Source organism: Strongylocentrotus purpuratus, unplaced genomic scaffold, assembly GCF_000002235.5.
Source record: "Strongylocentrotus purpuratus isolate Spur 01 unplaced genomic scaffold, Spur_5.0 spur5_scaffold_6, whole genome shotgun sequence".
In the NCBI taxonomy this organism is placed as follows: Eukaryota; Metazoa; Echinodermata; class Echinoidea; order Camarodonta; family Strongylocentrotidae; genus Strongylocentrotus; species Strongylocentrotus purpuratus.
In genome coordinates this window covers 46,362,169-46,380,140 of record NW_022145612.1, presented here as the reverse complement: position 1 = coordinate 46,380,140, position 17,972 = coordinate 46,362,169, and the positions used below count along the sequence as shown (strand labels likewise).

Genomic DNA, 17,972 nt, shown 5'->3' with positions numbered 1-17,972 from the left:
CTTGGTAAAGTAACAAGCACTATACACAGAAAGAAGTATATGGGACTGCACAAAATGGTGTCGGGGTAAGTACACCTTGATTTTCTTTTCTTTCTATGTTCATTACTCAGCCACTTTACATTTTCTACCAAATTTTTTTGCAAATGACATTTATGTGTAATCTTGAACATTCAGTGTAAGTTTTATTTGATTATGTGAGAATTCATTTTCCTTTTGTTACCAGAACTCAAGTTTATCTTTAAATTGATCAAGTTTGATAGGATGTTGTGTAACTGGAGCTCATCATGACAAGGTTAGGTAACGTCGAAAGAATAGATTAATGATATAATGAGATAAATCTGAAAGAAGATTTACGGAATATATGGAAGAAGTAGTTCGCAGGAATGGGAGACGTTGTATACTATTATCTCTTGTGTTCAGTGTCGTCTTGGAAGTCAGTGTACAAGCTTAATACCAACAATTCGTCCTTGTTTTCACGAAGTGACGGTAACGAGGAAAATCGTAACGCAAAGTGAATGCAATTTTTTTTCACTACCGTCACTTCGTGAAAACAGCGACGAATTATCAAAGTGTTGGGAGCCACAAATTTGACAACAAATTATGGCAAAAATCACTTAAATCGTAAAATGATGTGAAAGAGGATGTCATTTAACACACACTCCTGTAAGGATTTTTAAAACAAATGTGTTTGGAGACGAATATTGACGACAGAATACCATATTTTGGTTTTATGTTGTACGCAGAAAACCACAGTTTTGTATCCTGTCATCAATATTCGTCTTCGAACACATTTGTTTTGAAGATCCTTGCAGAAGTGTGTGTTAAATGACATCCTCTTTCAAATCATTAACAATTTAGGTAAAGATTTTCCATAAAATTTGTGGGACTCCCGACTATTTAGAGAGGCTCTAAAGTATTATTGTAAAGTATTTGCGTAATTCATTTCAGTATTTTTACCATTAATAGAATGTATTTCATTATTATTATTATTATTATTATTACTATCATTATTACTACCATTATTATTGTTATTGTTATCATTATTTTTGATATCATTATCATTATTATTATCATTATAATATTACTTTAATCATTATCTTTATAGTTATTATCATCTTTATTATCAGTATTATAATTATTATCACCAGTAAAATTATTGAGTTATTATTAATATTATCGTAACTATTATAATTGTTGTTATGATCATTATTATCATTATTATTTTATTGTTATTATCATTAATATCATCGTCATTATTATTATCATTACTATATATCATCATATAATCATCGTCAATATTATTGATATCATCATTATTATCATTATTATATATTTAACTATTATCATTACGATCATTGTAACTATTATTATTTTCATCATCATCATCATTAATATAATTATCATTAGCAGTTACCTCGTCATGTGTGAAGTAAGTTCCATTGCGGATAATCCTATTGATTGAGCTAATACTAGGTATGGTGTTCTTATCACAAACTCTTTCCCGAAGAAGACGATCTCGAATCTCCCAAGCAAAGATGGAGGGGTTCTTTCGTTTGTAACTCATTATCTTCTTCACAACCAGAGGTGTTGCAACCTAGTAATGAAAATAATAGATCAATAAAATAAAAAAATAGAACAAAAAATCAAACTGGTATACTTGATATTGATCGAAGTACTCAACTTTATCGTATGCAATGAGACAATCGAAATCACATATTATATACTAACAAGGAAAATGATGCTGATTCTATTGCTGATGATGAAGATAATAATGATGATAATAATAATATTGATGACGACGATGAATATGATAATGATTATAATAATCATGTTAATTATTATAATGGGAATAATAATAATTATAATAGTAATGATAATAAATGTAATAATAATAATGATAACAATTATAATAATTGATAAAAAATAATAATGATACTTCTACTACTAATAATGATGATGATAATAATACTAACTGTAGTGTTAAGATAACAGCAGAGCTATTGAAAAATTAATTAAATAGCAACCATGTGAATGGTTGTCGTTTGTAAGAGTCAAATGACCGAGTTCAATTTTTGTGTCTCCTCCTAATAGGCCTAATCTATACAACAACAAAAAATATCTATCCCTATACCTCCCTTCTTATGTACACTGCAAAAACCAGGGTGTTAAATTTATAACACCAGTATGGTATTGAATTTTTTTGACACCATTGGTGTTATTTTTAACACCGGTCAGATTTAAGTTTAAGATTTCGTTTAAGGTGGTTGATTGGTCGAATAAGTTTTCACAAAGTGTACGTGCGCTTAATGATTATTTTACACGTGTTCACATAAGAATACATTTATCATGATGTGTTAAGCAAATTATGACAATGCACATCAATTTTGTGATTTGTATTTTCCTTTGGCAATTATTGACCAATAGATTATTTGTCTGATCTTGGTACAATTACATTAACGTTTTAGCAATAGATATATTGATCATAAGATTACTAACCAAGAAACAACATGCATATTTATTATATATTCGTGTACCAGCCTGTATCATTTAAATGTTAATCTTGAAATTACTTCAAATGATCTATGTGATGGAGTTAATGCAATTGAGATTAGAATATACCTATTGGTAGACAGTTGCCAACATCGATTATGAATTATCAGTTTACCATTGGTTCTTCTACCTTAGTCGATAATGGTCGTTAATAGGAAATGTGGAATGTTGGACCATTGGATCAACAAGAATATAAACACCAAAAGTGGAATTGAATTTGTTATGATTCCAGATATTGTTGTTAATCTACACCAGTAGATCTAGGAGTTGTCAAATATTACCACCAAGAGTGGAATTGAATTTGTTATGATTCCAGATATTGGTGTTAATCTACACCAGTAGGAGTTGTCAAATATTAACACCAAAAGTGGAATTGAAATTATCTAATTCCAGAAAATGGTGTTAAGTAACACCAGAGGAGTTGTCCGATATAGATACCAGAAAGTGTTAAATTGAACACCCTTGGTGTTAATTTTAACACTCTGGCTTTTACAGTGTAGACACCCCCTCCACCCCCTCCTGCGCTCTCCTCTTTCCTCTCTTCACGTTCTTCAAATTATAAGAAGAACAACAATTCATATGCATCAACTAGCGATAAACGAGAATGTGACTTTGTACACGTTGTACTTGTGAACCATTGGCTTAGAAAATCGTGCTCATTAAAAATCACTCGCTCAGAAGTGTTGAAATTTTCCCGCTAGGCGTGAAACAAATTATCTTTATACATGATTAATTCCAAGAAACCACAATACATCATTAATTTCACTGCGACAAGTCTGCAATGATCAAACGTTGCAACTATATAGCATCCCTTTCTAAACAACATCATGCTAATTGAGACGCGACAGAAGTATAATGCCGAAGAATTCAATACACATCTGATAATTGTATTTTTTGATACATGCATTTCTTCCAGGAATTTTAATATCTATTCTTTTAATTATCAAGTACCGACAAAAACAAATTCAATAAAATACAATGAATGAAATCAAAGAAAAGAATTCGAAGAGAATTAATTTGTAATTTCCTTAATTCAAGGCATCCTTAAATGAGTATTTTTGTGTATGACATGAATCATGGAGTTACTAACCTCCATGCATGAATATAATTGTTAAGAATATACTCGAATTTCCTGGTAATTCTAACAAATTTAAGGTGTAAATTAGTAGTTTCGAAGTAAAACAACAACACTTATCCTAAATAGTCCTACTGAACGAGTCGTAAAATTCGATTTTAGTCCCGGTTGCATACTGATTTGAACATCTTTGTACATTAAGTACAGAGTTGGACTGTTTAATAAGCTTCAAGCATCTATGAACTCTAAAAAGTACACTGTTGCATGATTAAGATGTATTCGATGCACCTGCCTCTTCACAGAAAATATGTAGTCGAACTATATTCTTGATTTTATCAAGAAAACATTACCATGTGTACATTTTCGAGGTTGTTCACTATTAAACAAAAAGGGCAGTATTTAGGGCTATTGTAATTAACTACATTCTATTGCTTATACATTAAAGTGACTTTTACTTTTAGTTTTGTTTTTTGTTTTTAATCTACTCCTTGCACTCATCTATTCTAATAAATTAACCGATATCATATTGAAACTCTGGCTAAATCATTTATAATCGTTACAATTTAATTTTTTTTTGTAGGAATTTACTACAGTACATCCTATATATCTGCTATATGGTATTAATAAGCTGGCTCATAATGAAATAGTCGCCATGTCAAATTAACCCCTTTTTTTTAGATGTTTGATTGCAACGAGATTTCGGTCTCCGCGCTTGGCCTCAAAGGCTCAACATTGTACTTAAAAAATTATGTTAGGGGCTCTCAGGTCAAGACAGTCATCATTAAAACAATATTAATTGTAATGTATTTTTTGGTTTGCAAACGATTTTATTGTTGTAATGCTTTCGTGCTATATTTCTACGCAAGATTATCATTTAGTTTTTTAAATTTTGTTCCGAAGAGAAAGTGTTCAAATTGATCAAATAAAAATATCAGTCCTAAAGTCATTCCTAAAAGTTTTAACACATAATATTATACAAGTTTTGCCATCCAACACAGGATCCTTAATAATTGTAATGTATTTTGGGGGGTTGCTATCGACTTTTTGTTGCAATTCTGTCGTGCTATATTTCTACTCAAGATTATATTTAGTTTTTTAATTTTGTTCCGAAGAGAAGGTGTTCAAATTGATCAAATAGAAAAATATCCGTCCTATTTCCTCAAAGTTTTAACACGCATACAAGTTTTGCTATCCATCACAGGATCCTTAACATGAAGAATGAATTTATATAATTATCATCAAATGATGTTATTTCGTTTATGAACAATCATAATCATACCTAGTCATATGAATATTATCATATCGCATTGTATCTTACCATGATAATCACATAATTAGCATAATAGCATATAATATCATTGTCATATCATTATCATAGCATGCAGCATATCATTATGATATCATATCATACCATACCATATCATAATCATTCATCATACCATATCCCTCCTTTTCATATAATGATCTCGCTCCCCTTTTCCTATAAATTAACAAAGATTTTCTCATTATTCAAAAATCATTTATTAATTCATTATGATGGTCCGATAATCAATAGGTTTATATAAGTATATTACTTACTAGGTCCGAGTGTTCCATTTATTAAATATATGGGAATAAGAAAATTCAATAGTCAGTGGGCAAAACTGGAATTGCATTCATTTACATGTATCTAGCCGGGCGTTTTATCAATTTTTTTAAAGACACGACATCCTTTTAAAAATACAAAGTTTAGTGTCACCCCAATCTTAAATTCATTATAGAAGATGCATTCTGCATCCCTCTAGCACTCATCAGGTGCCATATATACATGTAAGGGTACACTAATTGTTTCTAAATTTTGCGAGTGAGCGAAGCGATTGACCCCCAAATTATACGAACCCGCCACATCCTGAATGTGGCGAAACAAAAATTTGCAATCAAAACACATGTACTATAGAAGATATAAAATTATGTATACGGGTAAATCTCTGCCGAATACATGAAACTAGATGATGTTGATACATAAATATGATAGGCATCTTGTTTCCTAGAGCTATCCCGTTTTTAGATGTTGCGAGCGAGTGAAATGAACGAGCGTGTCAATATGTAATTTTGATATATACAAATATTGGATATTTGCCCAAACGTGGCGGCATTTGGGCACCTCGCTGGGAAAAAGAAGAATATTAGGGTACCTTGTTTGTAAAAAAAATGAAGGTAATTAGGCTTTTAGAGGTCTGAAATCATCCTGTTTGGCTGTTTCTAAATGTTCCGAGCGAGCGAAGCGAGCAAAGAAGAAAGGTACTTTAATGACCTGAAAATTATATTTCCTCATAACAAACCATAGCAGTTTTTAATGTTTTGGTTTCGCGAAATTGAAGTTCTACGAAAAAAAGAATTTTATTATAACTAGATTTCTCACTTGGCACCCCACAATATCTTTTGCGGCAACCCGTTTAAAAAACGCTGATCTAGCCTTTAGAGCATAGACTGACCTACCAGATCAAGATTTCAAGAGAATAATTGGTCTTTCAAGTGCAAATTACACCCTTCAAAAAATCCACCCCGTCGTGTTGCCATTTCAATTTGCAACCTAAGTTTGCGCGCCGCTACCAAATCACGGAGACAATAAATAATTGGAAGCAATGATCTGCTCGACGAACCTTTGGTTTACTGCCGCCGATGTTGCCCGGTGCGATGGAACCGGTCTCGTAGTAGCGACTGAGTATCTTGGAGACGCAGCCGTGCGAGACGAGAAGCTGTCGGGAGATGTCGCACGGTCGGACGCCAAGCTGAGCCAACTCGACGATGCGTGCCCGTACACAGACGGGGAGAGGGCGGCCGTTGACGAAAACCCCGCCCAGCTGGTTGACGCCAGCCTGACCTGCAACAAGTAGGTATGAAACCATGAATGAAAGGCAGATTGAATGAGAAGATGACATGCAAGGTTGTGATCCCGAGTTCATTGATATACTTCTACTTCGATGCTCTATCTACACGTATATCGAGGTTAAGTAAATAGTACAATAATACAATAAGATCTGTTTATTTATACTGCGCTAGATTTTAAATATAATGTCCGATTAGTTTGAAGTACTAGGCCTTCGTCAAGACGATTTTCAATATTGTAAAGTTTTTAAGCTGTATTATTAAAACGCGTCGTAATCCCAGAGAGATGTGTAACGTACAATGTGATATGCTCCATGAAAAACGGAATATTATTTTTATTTTTATTTTTATAATCAAAACAAGGATTCAGATGATTTATTCCGCTATCAATGTTAGTTGAAGTAAATCTAAGAGGTGTAGAGGCCTTCTGTTACACAATTTCGTGAGTTTAAAGACCACATTATGACCATAGGCGTACAAGGCTTTGTGGGTAATGGGGGGGGGGGGGCGTGGCAAGGGCTACAGCCCCGGGAAGCTTTCACCTCATATTTAGGCAGCAAGATCGCAACTGTAACATTGTAATATCTTATATAGTATCAAAATTTATACCCAAAGCTCTCTAAAATTGCCGTATTAAATCACACAAGAATTATAATGATTTGCTGGTTTGCGAATTCGTAAACGGGAACTTGAATAGATCGTTAAATTGTGTTCATTAGCTCATGTTTAATGCAAACTGTCATAATTTTGTCCGATTACGGAGCATGTTGTAAGTTGGAAGAAACCATCAAACGAAAAGCGAAATATTAAACATGCTTTTATACCACAGACATGAAGACCGTGAGCTGCAAATTATGACTTTATCCTAACTGCTCTCACCTCTCTCACTTTCCACCTCCACCCTACCTGCATTATATTATGTCCTAATAAATCACGCAATACTACATTCTTGTTTCTTCTGGCAAATCAAAGGTAGGTGGTTTTATATTCCCTTTTTTTTCTTCTCTTGTTTTGCTTTTAATATCCGTGTTTGATGCTTTGCGTCGTCACCATAACCATGCTCTCCAACCAAGCGTTCTTGGCGGGAAAAAATCCAAAGCGAAGAGGCGGGAAAAGGTGCAGCGTACTTTAGATTTTTGTGATGCTCGCAGACGATCGTGGTTAATCTGAAAGACGTTTCGTCTCGCTAGAGTAGTCATACCGTTACCATGGTTATTCTTCTCACTCGTTTGGACAAATCAACTCGGGGAAAATTCACAATTTCTGAAGGGGGTCTTCTGTACTTTTGTTTGTTTTGACTATTGCTCGATACGTATTCGTCCCCACAAGCCCCGTTTTCAACCATGATTGGGAGGAAAATACTTTAGTAGGATTAACTAACTGATTTGATGAAGATAGCAAGCCGATTTAGGCTAGAAGATTCTCCCTGTTTATCGAACTCACTGGAATGTAAGAAAAGCAATATAAAAAAAGAACAAGAAAAAAAAAGGAATACTGAAAATCTGATTAGTTAAAAAATGTAACGGCGAATCTCGAGGATTCTACCCAGAAAACCTTCTGGTATATAGCATATAACTTCAGCTGCCCGCGAGACGGTATTTAAAACTATCTTTTGTCAGTGGCGACGAACGATAAGGGCTATAAAGTGTATATAATTAATATGTATTAGCGGTTAAATATACTTGTATGAGTGACAGGTGATGAATGTCATTATGAACCAAGGTTTGTAGTAAACAATATCGCTCACCCCCGCCCCGAAAAATCCCCATCTCTGCTATATCAGTAAAAAGATAAATAAATGTGTTTTATGATTTGAATTGAAACTTGCCAACTTTGTGATAACTACATTATTTAGTTTTACCACCAGGCCTACCCCTTTTTCCTGACTTTACTATCTCTCTCTTTCCTCATCCTTATTTCTCTATATCTATTTCTACATATTTTTCTCAGTCCTCACATCCTTTTCACCATGTTACTCGTATATAGTAGAACTAATTGAAACGAAAATAGTGAATTAATTATTATCTAATGATTTAAGCCGATCATTACTTTTCTTAACCATATCAAAACTTCTTTGAATCCCGTATAAGCATGGTAAAGCAGTCATTAAAATACTTCCCTTCATTGCCAGCTTGTGCTAAGTTGTTTTGATAAAACACAATGAGACATGCGAATTAATTGATTTCCATCAAATCGATTTATCCGAGTGTTTATAAATTTGCCTCTGCAGAAAGGTATCACACCCATTTTAGTAACCAATGCGCCGTTGTACTTTTACGTCAAATCTGCATCATTTGTTTCTGAATTCGGCATATACTGAGTATTTCTAAATCAAGACAGTGTACTCAGTCATCTGGTCGCCGTAGTAAGATGATGCTAAATAAATTATTTGATGATCATGGCCCGAACCCACCCAAATAACCACAAAGTCGTAGGCCGTCTGAAAATGAGGGTCGCACAGTATCAGAATTGATCGAGTACTTAGTCATTTACGACTGATAATTCAATTCAGTCTCATTTACGTCATCACAAATTGTATGAATCGTAATGTCTCATCAGACCTAATTTCCAGTGGCATGGCAGACTTCGCATCCTCCCATCATCTTTTGTGTTTCATATACTACACGGTCCATTGAGCGGCACTCTGCTCACACACAAGTGCACAACCATTCGCCAAGCCATCCATTACTTTACAATCATAATCATCATCATATAACTCCTGCAAACTTTCCGCCCAAACGACTCTTTTCGATATTACGTTACCATGACGACAAAATGATCGCGATCGATTTGGTGGTTCTTCTCTCGATCGAGAGAGCCGCGTCACGCGTGCCCAAGCTTCTTTGATCAACAAACTGTTGTTGCAATATCAAAAAGGAGAAAAACCTCTCTCGTTTCTTGATATCTTAGAAACGGAAATATGTTTTATCATTATTATTCATACTTCACGGCACTCAAAATATGAAAGGAATGAAATATAAAAGGAGAGGGAGAAAGTGGGGAATATTAGAGATTTAAAGATCAGAGAGAGAAAGAGAGAGAAAGAGCAGTATATTCTACCTTTCTGGTGCTGATTTTCCCCGACCTTCCTGTCGTGTTCATTATAACCAGCCCTTAGAGTCTTCAGAAACGCACACTTTTGCCTCTAATTGTTCTCGCTCAGTAAATACATTTCGCTTGACCTATCCGACAGTGCAGTACCTATACTATGTAAGTCCTTTTCTCTCCCTTTTCCCTTTTTTCTCTTTCATCTTTAAAATCGACACGGCGGGCAGAAATTGATTCAAAATCATACCGGTGTGAAATTGCGAGAGACAGAAAAATGGGCGATTCCAGTAACGCCTGAGCAAGCATGCTCAATAATATTAGCGCTCGTGGTCGGCGGGGTAGATGGGAGAATAAAGGAACGAATTCTAGTGTAAATTCGTGGCATTTGCAATATTTCTTTTTCACGGTGGATGTTAAGAATTGGTGGTTCGTGGCTTGAACGCTACAGTCGAGTTTGATACACACGACTTAACTTCTTATTTCTAACGATATTCATCAAGGTGAAAAATAACAACAAGAACGCTTTCAATCTCTCCTTTTCCTTTTCTATTCTTGTTTTTCATCTGCTCACAACTCTGCGAAGAAAATTGATATTGGGGAGAGAGAGAGGAAGGTGGCCCATGGTACATTTAACACTGGTTGACTGTGATGGAGAGAGATGGGTCTGTAGCATGGTTCATCGAACCAGAACAGGGTAGAGGGAGTTGAGAAGTCATGATTCTCCTCTTACACGCTTCGCTCGTACCAACTGAAAAAAATATCTCCATTAGGCGTGGAGAATGAGCACCACGCTGAAAATTATCGCACCAAGAGTAATTTTGACGTGTTTTTCTTTAATTTCTATACGTACGCATCAGAAAAGAAGGGGAGGGAGAAGGAAAATAATAAAAGGTGAATCTGATATTGGTTTCTGTTATATAAAAGTCCAGGGGACAATGCTTATTGGAGCCGTATTCAAGCTCATCGAGGCGTGTAGTTGATAGGAAGGGCGTATACTAATATTGCACTGGGAAATATTATAGGAGAAGTATCACTGTCAAGGAGAGTTATTAAAGTGTGTACTCAAAGAAATTGTTTACCGAAGAATGACCCTGATACATTTGCACTGACAAAATATATGGAGGAAGTTTGTACTTTATTTGTTACAAATTCAGGAGCAATAAATATGTGCGTGTAACTTGATGATTGGTATAGCGTGGATCTGCTCATTGCCATAATATTTTCATAGATTCGGTATAGAGTGGTCGGCATTATCAGTTTAACAAAATCCTGCCATTAAGACATAAAAGAGGGAGAGCTATGAAAAAAGTATTGAAGTCGTTAATCGATGGAAAATCTTTCTTATAAGGGTAAACAATATTTGGGAAAGTGGAAATTTAAGATATCTACCAACATCTCCTCCCCCCCCCCCGAAAAAGGATAATTTGTTTTAGTTAAGCGATCTCTCCTTCTAAACAACCAGGCGGATCATATGCATAGTGTCGAAGGTAAACCTACACAGTGGTACTGGTATGCTGAACAATATTTTGTTTGCAGGATAAAGCACATATACCTTGCTCGAGTCAAGGACACCATCTAAATACATACATGTAGGTACAGAAGAATAGGGAAAAGCTTTATATTGTGAACTTAATTTCCCTTTTTTCTTATCTATTTATATTTTGAGTGTGTATTTTATTCATCATAATTTTCTTCTTATCCTAAACCCACTCTTTTGAATTTTACTTATTTTTTTTTCCTTCTTCTTCTTCTTCTTCTTTTTCTATCGCCTGTCTAAAATATTCTATGCTAAATGATGCTGGCGGCGTTATTATGATGTAAGACATGTGCAGAGATGAATTGAAAATAATTTTAAATTAACATATCTCTTTTAAACTTTAATACACATCTTAATCATTCATTACTTATTTGGCCATCGTACTTTTATCGCTCATTAAAAATTGTGAAAGGTCATGCTTTTTACCTTTAGGGAGGATTCCTCTTTTTATTTCTTAAACACGATTTGTGACTTTTTATAAAATGAAAAGAAGTATATTACTCTAAGGGCATTTCAGGGGCCCTTTTGTTTCTTCGTCAAGTTTATAAACGTTAACTTAGGACTCTTTTTTTTACTCTGCATAATTTGCAAGATGTATTACGTGCATTTGTTTTAGATTTCTATTATCATGATAAAAGTGAAAATTCATGTTTCATTTGAATTTTCTAGAAATTCAAATTATCCTAAGGTTCAATTGATTTTCAAGACATATTTTTACACCAAAAATAAAATATTTATTTGTTAAGGTTTGAGTCATCAATCGTTTGTTTTAATTGATAGTCTATGGACATCATCCCTTTTTCATTCAGAAAGTTCTATACAAAAAGGTAATTGATATGAATTCATGAAGAGTACGTCAAACTTGTTGATATATATATCATGTATCTTTAATGTAAATGGACAATTGATTATCGTTTCATCATCATCATTTCATATTCACCATACTCACAATGATGAATATTCTTTTAATTTTGTTGAAGCTTAATATGGTAACAGGTGTAAATCTGAAAAACATGATGAAGAAATTGGATAGCTGTCAATTCAAAGCTACGCTTTAAAGCACTTTATTTCTTACATTGCCAATCCAATCTTGTATCTGCATGCAGGGAAAAGTCCTTCACGCATATTATGCATCACTCTCCAAACCGATGCAGTAGGAGTTGTCTGTTACACAAGGAATTTGGTACAAATAATCGATTCGGTTGACTAGCAACTAAATGCCCCTTGATGCCCTAATGATCTAAAGATACAAAGGTCAGCTGCATTTAACAATCAGAAAGTTAAATATTCCATGTTTATTTGCAGCGCTCATTCAAAGGCGATTATGACGTATTATATATGTATATGAATGAGATTTTCTGCTATAAGTAAGAATTTTGGGTTAAACAAAAAAAAATCGATTGGGCTAACTTGATGCCCATTGATGGCCTGATGATCCGAAGAAGCAGACTCACCATTCGATCAGTGAGAGAGCTAGGGTCAGTCTAAAAGTGCAGAAAGATAGCTGAGAGATAAATATTCCACCTTTATTTGCAGCGCTCATTCCGAAGTGATTTTATTCCATTGATGAATGGTACAGATTTATCCTCAACCGACTCATCCATATAGAATGGTGATGATTTGGGCTGACGCCAGTTTGGAAATGGTTTGGTTTTGGTCAGATGAGGGAACGTGGACGGGGTGATGAAATCCGTCGAATTTACTTATTTTATATTTGTGGTTCTCTGTCTTTGTTCTTCTTGTGTGTGGTGGTTAATTTACCTGACTGCTGAGAAAGCATACATAAATGCTTGTTTGTAAGCAACAAGAGGACTGACTGCTTTAGGTCCTCTCCGAGGGACCTTTTTATGAGGATTAATGCCTTACCAAAGGGCACCAGCGCAACGACTTCGTTTCGAACCAATCTTTAGTGACGCTTGCACGAACTTTGGGTTACATTCGTATTAGTATTACTATCATCATTATCATTACTATTATTATTCATATATATATATATAATTATATATATATATTTTTTTTTTTTTGTTGGGGGGGGGGGGGGGGGGGGGGAGGTTGGTTAAAGAAAGAAAGAAGCTTCAAAACAAAATACATATCACACAAGAAATTTATGAGTTATTATATTGGAATGGCAATGCATTTTTAGATTTTGCAGGAAAGAAGTTCAATAAAAGCTGAAGCTGAAAAGCAGTGTGGACAGCTGATATGAATACAAATGTATAAGGTCATAGAGTGTAGAAGAAAATGCGGCAAACTATGAAATAATATTTCGTAAGCAATACTGGCGAAATATATATGGTGTTTCATTATATAGATTGAAAATAAACATCAATCCAAGAACTCGGATTCAAAGTACTCTCATTAAAAAGGTGTTGTGAAAATGGACTATTTTATTTGGTTGTGATTTACTGATATCGTTTCCCTTTTTCTATAAAGACAGTAAACAAGTTTTCTGATCATGAGAATACGATTGACACATCATCACATATACATTGATGAACTCATCCTCAGACAATTCCTTCCAATGGATGTGCAATTAGTTGCATGCCAGACAAATCCAACTTATTTCGTCCATATACCAAAAGGATAATCCATTTCGTACATATAAATTGATGTTTAGAAATATTAAGGTAGATTTCTACGCCTTAGAATGCTTTAAAAAAAAGAAATATGGCGACATATAAATGCTGCACATCATCATGATCACCATCATCATCATTATTATTATCATAATTACCATCGTCATCACACACACACACCAACAAAATATTACCATACTACTCCCGCGATTGGACTTAGTTCATGAGGACATAATTATGTCACATTGCCATTTTGATTTGTCTAAACCAATAATAATTCAAGTTTATGGCAAGGACGAATACGTATACGAGACGTTAAGCCTGGTGAGGTTAAGTAGGATAGACCTTGCTCTCTCTTATGTCTTTAAACCTGAACGGATGGCAGGTGTTCTGAGCATTACCTTAATCGTGGAGGGTAAAAGAGCACCCATCGAGTCTGTTTTCATAATCTATCATTTTATTTCTTATCATAAATTCTTCTCTAGGAAACTATTGATTACAATTAGTAATTTTATAAAGCTAAAATCATTATGCTCAAAATAGTAATATTCCCTGATCAAAGTTAAGTTTTTAATGTAGTATTTTAGTGTGTTTGATAATGATGACAATGGTGATGATGATGATGATGATGATGAAGATGGTGATGATGATGATGATGATGATAATGATGACGATGATCATGATAAGTTTATCAAAAAGAAGCCACATCGAAGCTCAATTCTAAATATTTAACGCATTTTTTAAAATACATTTTATTTTATCATGTTAATTGTCGGAACAGTAACTAATATTTTATGATTATGTTATAACTTTAAACACATTACAAGATAATGCCTTACATAAAGGAAATCATAGTGTGTCCGACCAACTTTTGTGGCAAGTATCAAAAGATCTGACACATCATTGCCCTCACGTTGTGCAAATCTCCTACTAGTATATAATATTCCAACAAGTAAATGCACAACAGATGAACAGAGGCGTATCCATAAAGGGCTAAACTGGTGGGCAAACTGCCCTGAGGGCATACCCCGGGACATTTGTTAGGTAAAGGCGGGGGGGGGGGGAGGCTGTTAACGCCGGGTATTTCCGAAGCTCTTTAACAGTACTTATTTTTTCCATCTTACCGCATTATTGTGCAATGGCCGTAATGTTGCGAAAAGCCTAGCGCTGTAGATATTAAACTGGAATTTCATATCATAAATAGTGAACTTAGGTCTTTCTTACACACCAGGATCTGATAACCATGAACATGATTCTTATTTTATTTTAAAGGTCACTTCTATAATATGTGTCAGTTGTACTAATTAAAAAAGTGCTCTCATGTGGTTGAAATAATATATGTTTGAATAATAGTAGAAATTAATTTATCAAACCTATAGTCATGTAAAAAAAAGTTCATTTGACCTGGTTTAGTACAATTGAATTTGATTCCATAAAATGTCTAAACGTCAACGAGGTCTTTGCTCTACAGATCCGTTAGTCCGATTTGTAAAACTTAATGTCGATGGTGATAATGATTAATTCAAGTTAATGTTAATCGCTATAGTTAACGCGGTATAATAATTCTTCTCATGAAATTCATTTTAATATAATATTTGCATTTAAAATTCTTGCTATATTATAGGGAACATAATACACGTCAGTGACATAGGTTAAAAGATATGTGGTAAAAAAGGATATGTTTTTATGACTTTAATATTTCATGCAAATTACAGTAATTACTAAAAAAACACCACCCCATGCACCTGAATCATAAAGAATTCGGTTAATTAAAAAATACTACAATCTGTAGATTAGATGCGGTTAATAACCTACTACAGCAACAATGACCATGAAACTTAAAAGGCTTATTTTAGTGCTGATGGTCTAAAACGGCTAGTAATAATTATGTCTACATGGATCACAATGGGTTTAGTTAATATATCTCAAGTAAACGTTGATTTGTTAGAATCTCCCATAGCAACAAGCTTTGTTTTCAAAGTACATCGTCCGTAAAAGATGCATACATCTATAAATATATATATTGTGTGTGGGTGGTGTGTGTGTGTGTGTTTTTGTTGGGAAATTTATTAAGAATGCCGTGTGGTCTTAAAAGAACTAAACATGAGATAGATTAAAGTTCCGAGCCAGAGAACTCTACTTACAAAATATTGATAAATAATCACAGACATACTAAGATGAAAGATGTATACTCATAAAACATTATCTGTTCATAATGTGTATATATAAGTAATATGCATGCCAGAATAATAAAGTAGATCATACTTACCAGAGTGTGTCATCGTGGGATCGATGGCTACGCCTGAAAACAAAAAATTACAACCGAAATATTCTCTTCCGCCCTCGTGAAATCCTATCGAAGCACCGTTTGTGAGCACAAACGATTCGTCCGTGACTGTCTGCCTTCAGAGTGGCAATGGTGTAACTGTTTTGGCCTCGCTCTGAGTAAAATTCCCGTCTTTGATGCGCTCACTTTAGCTTTCCCTCCCCCTTAGTTTAGCTGATGAGGAGTTAATGGTACCGATTTCGTTTTCAAATCGAGGCACGGTCGTGCGCCTGCGCCCTGAGAATATAGCTCGTATATTCCCTCCGACGCGTGCTGTAGACGACGAGACGGTAATACATCTGAACGCGTGTTCGAACATCCGACTCTCTCCGATTATAAAAGAATAAATTTATCGAGTGCTCCCATTGGTTATTCAAGTGTGAAGGCTGTTCCATTTGAACGGAGGTGGTATATACCATCATTATTATCATCATTTCTTTCTATTTCATATTCAATGCATTGGGCGCATTATGTGTGTTTAATCAAGCCAGACGATTTTAACGCTTAATGAATTTCTGCGATGGCAACAAAATGTCATTATGAATTTATGTCAATATTTTTGTTCTGACATGGGGAGAGCGTATCGTAATAGCAGCATGTAGGATAGTGCACTGGAATTGGGGTTGGGTTGTATATTGATAATGAGCAAGTAAATATTACCAATACAATTTAATGAATCTTTACAGAGTGACTATAAATTAAACATGACTATACACTGCCAAAGGAATGAATGATAATTCTAATAATAATCGTTTTTTTTGCATGCATGTCCTTTTAGTTTGATTGCGAGCAATTTGATCCATTTCACTCAAGCATATCATGAAGAAAAAAAAAAACGCCAAAATATCGATAGTAATGGGGATTACTATATCCCTATACCTTATTTTGGTGTGATTCGTGAAAATATATCGAGCATTGTAATGGCATGTACTGTAAATGTAATATTAGGATTTTAGTGCGATTTTCGTCTTTTTCACATGCCATGAAATTGCATTTAAATTAATGGAAATGTGGATCATAATAATTATACATTTTTTAACAAAAAATAATGAATTAATGGAAATGTGGATCATATAATTACACATTTTTGTACAAAATATAATGAATTAATGTGTTTCCTCTCTTTAAATCGCTTTCGTAAAATCCACAGAATGTAAAAAATAAAGTTTGGACCCATTTACAAAAGTCATCGTTTCATTTTAATTCGAGATAGATTTCTAAATCTTCTCATATTCAAATACAACTGGTTTCACATAACTTCCGCTTCCGAGGTAATCTTTGTTTATATTTTCATTTATGTGGATTTTAGCAAAATGGTGTCATTTCACTTTATATTGTGCATGTCCCAATAATCTTACTGAACTGTAGAATGAGGTACCACTTACTACACGCATCTAATCTTACAAAACTAAGCTTCATTGCCTTTTTTAAAATGACGCCACTAATATGATCGAAATTTGGTTGATATAGTTAAATGCAATTGAAATTTTTGACTTTCAAGTATCGTATAATCCAGAACAAAAAAAGCACAGAATTTTTATTTTTTTTAATTGAATATTTAGGCATTGTCATCAATTTTCTGTGTTTTAATGACTCTTGGTAATAAGACTTCGAATTGTAGATCGTCTGCAGATAACTTTCTTTTATGCTTCGGTCGATTATGGTCGAATGTGAACAATAATTATTAATTGGACGATATTTAGATCGAAATGACGGGATATATAGGTGAGTGTATTCTGTATATGTTAGACGATAAACACTTCTGCAAATGACAGGATCCTCTTAACTATTGTGTTAATAAATATTTTCTTTACAAACGATTGTGACCAACTTTTAAATTATATTGTTTCGTAGGGGCAATATAGTTGGGAAAACCTTACTTTTTAAAGCTGAAACATTTTCATGAGTGTATAATATTAGTCATGAAATCTCACAAGAACTTTTAGTTCGAGCAACTACCCTGAGACCACATTCCCCATATTCATCACGAAA

General features: G+C 34.1%; 1 protein-coding gene across 1 annotated transcript; it reads right to left on the bottom strand.

Moving 5' to 3' along the window:
• Window positions 1-610: 610 nt before the first annotated feature.
• LOC115929907 (paired box protein Pax-5-like) lies at window positions 611-16,125 on the bottom strand. The gene is made up of 4 exons (XM_031000028.1): window positions 15,924-16,125; window positions 6,268-6,488; window positions 1,415-1,594; window positions 611-661 (listed from the first exon to the last, which is right to left on the bottom strand). The coding sequence occupies exons 1-4, from the start codon at window positions 15,934-15,936 to the stop codon at window positions 611-613; spliced, it is 465 nt and encodes a 154-aa protein (XP_030855888.1). The 5' UTR covers window positions 15,937-16,125.
• Window positions 16,126-17,972: the final 1,847 nt, after the last annotated feature.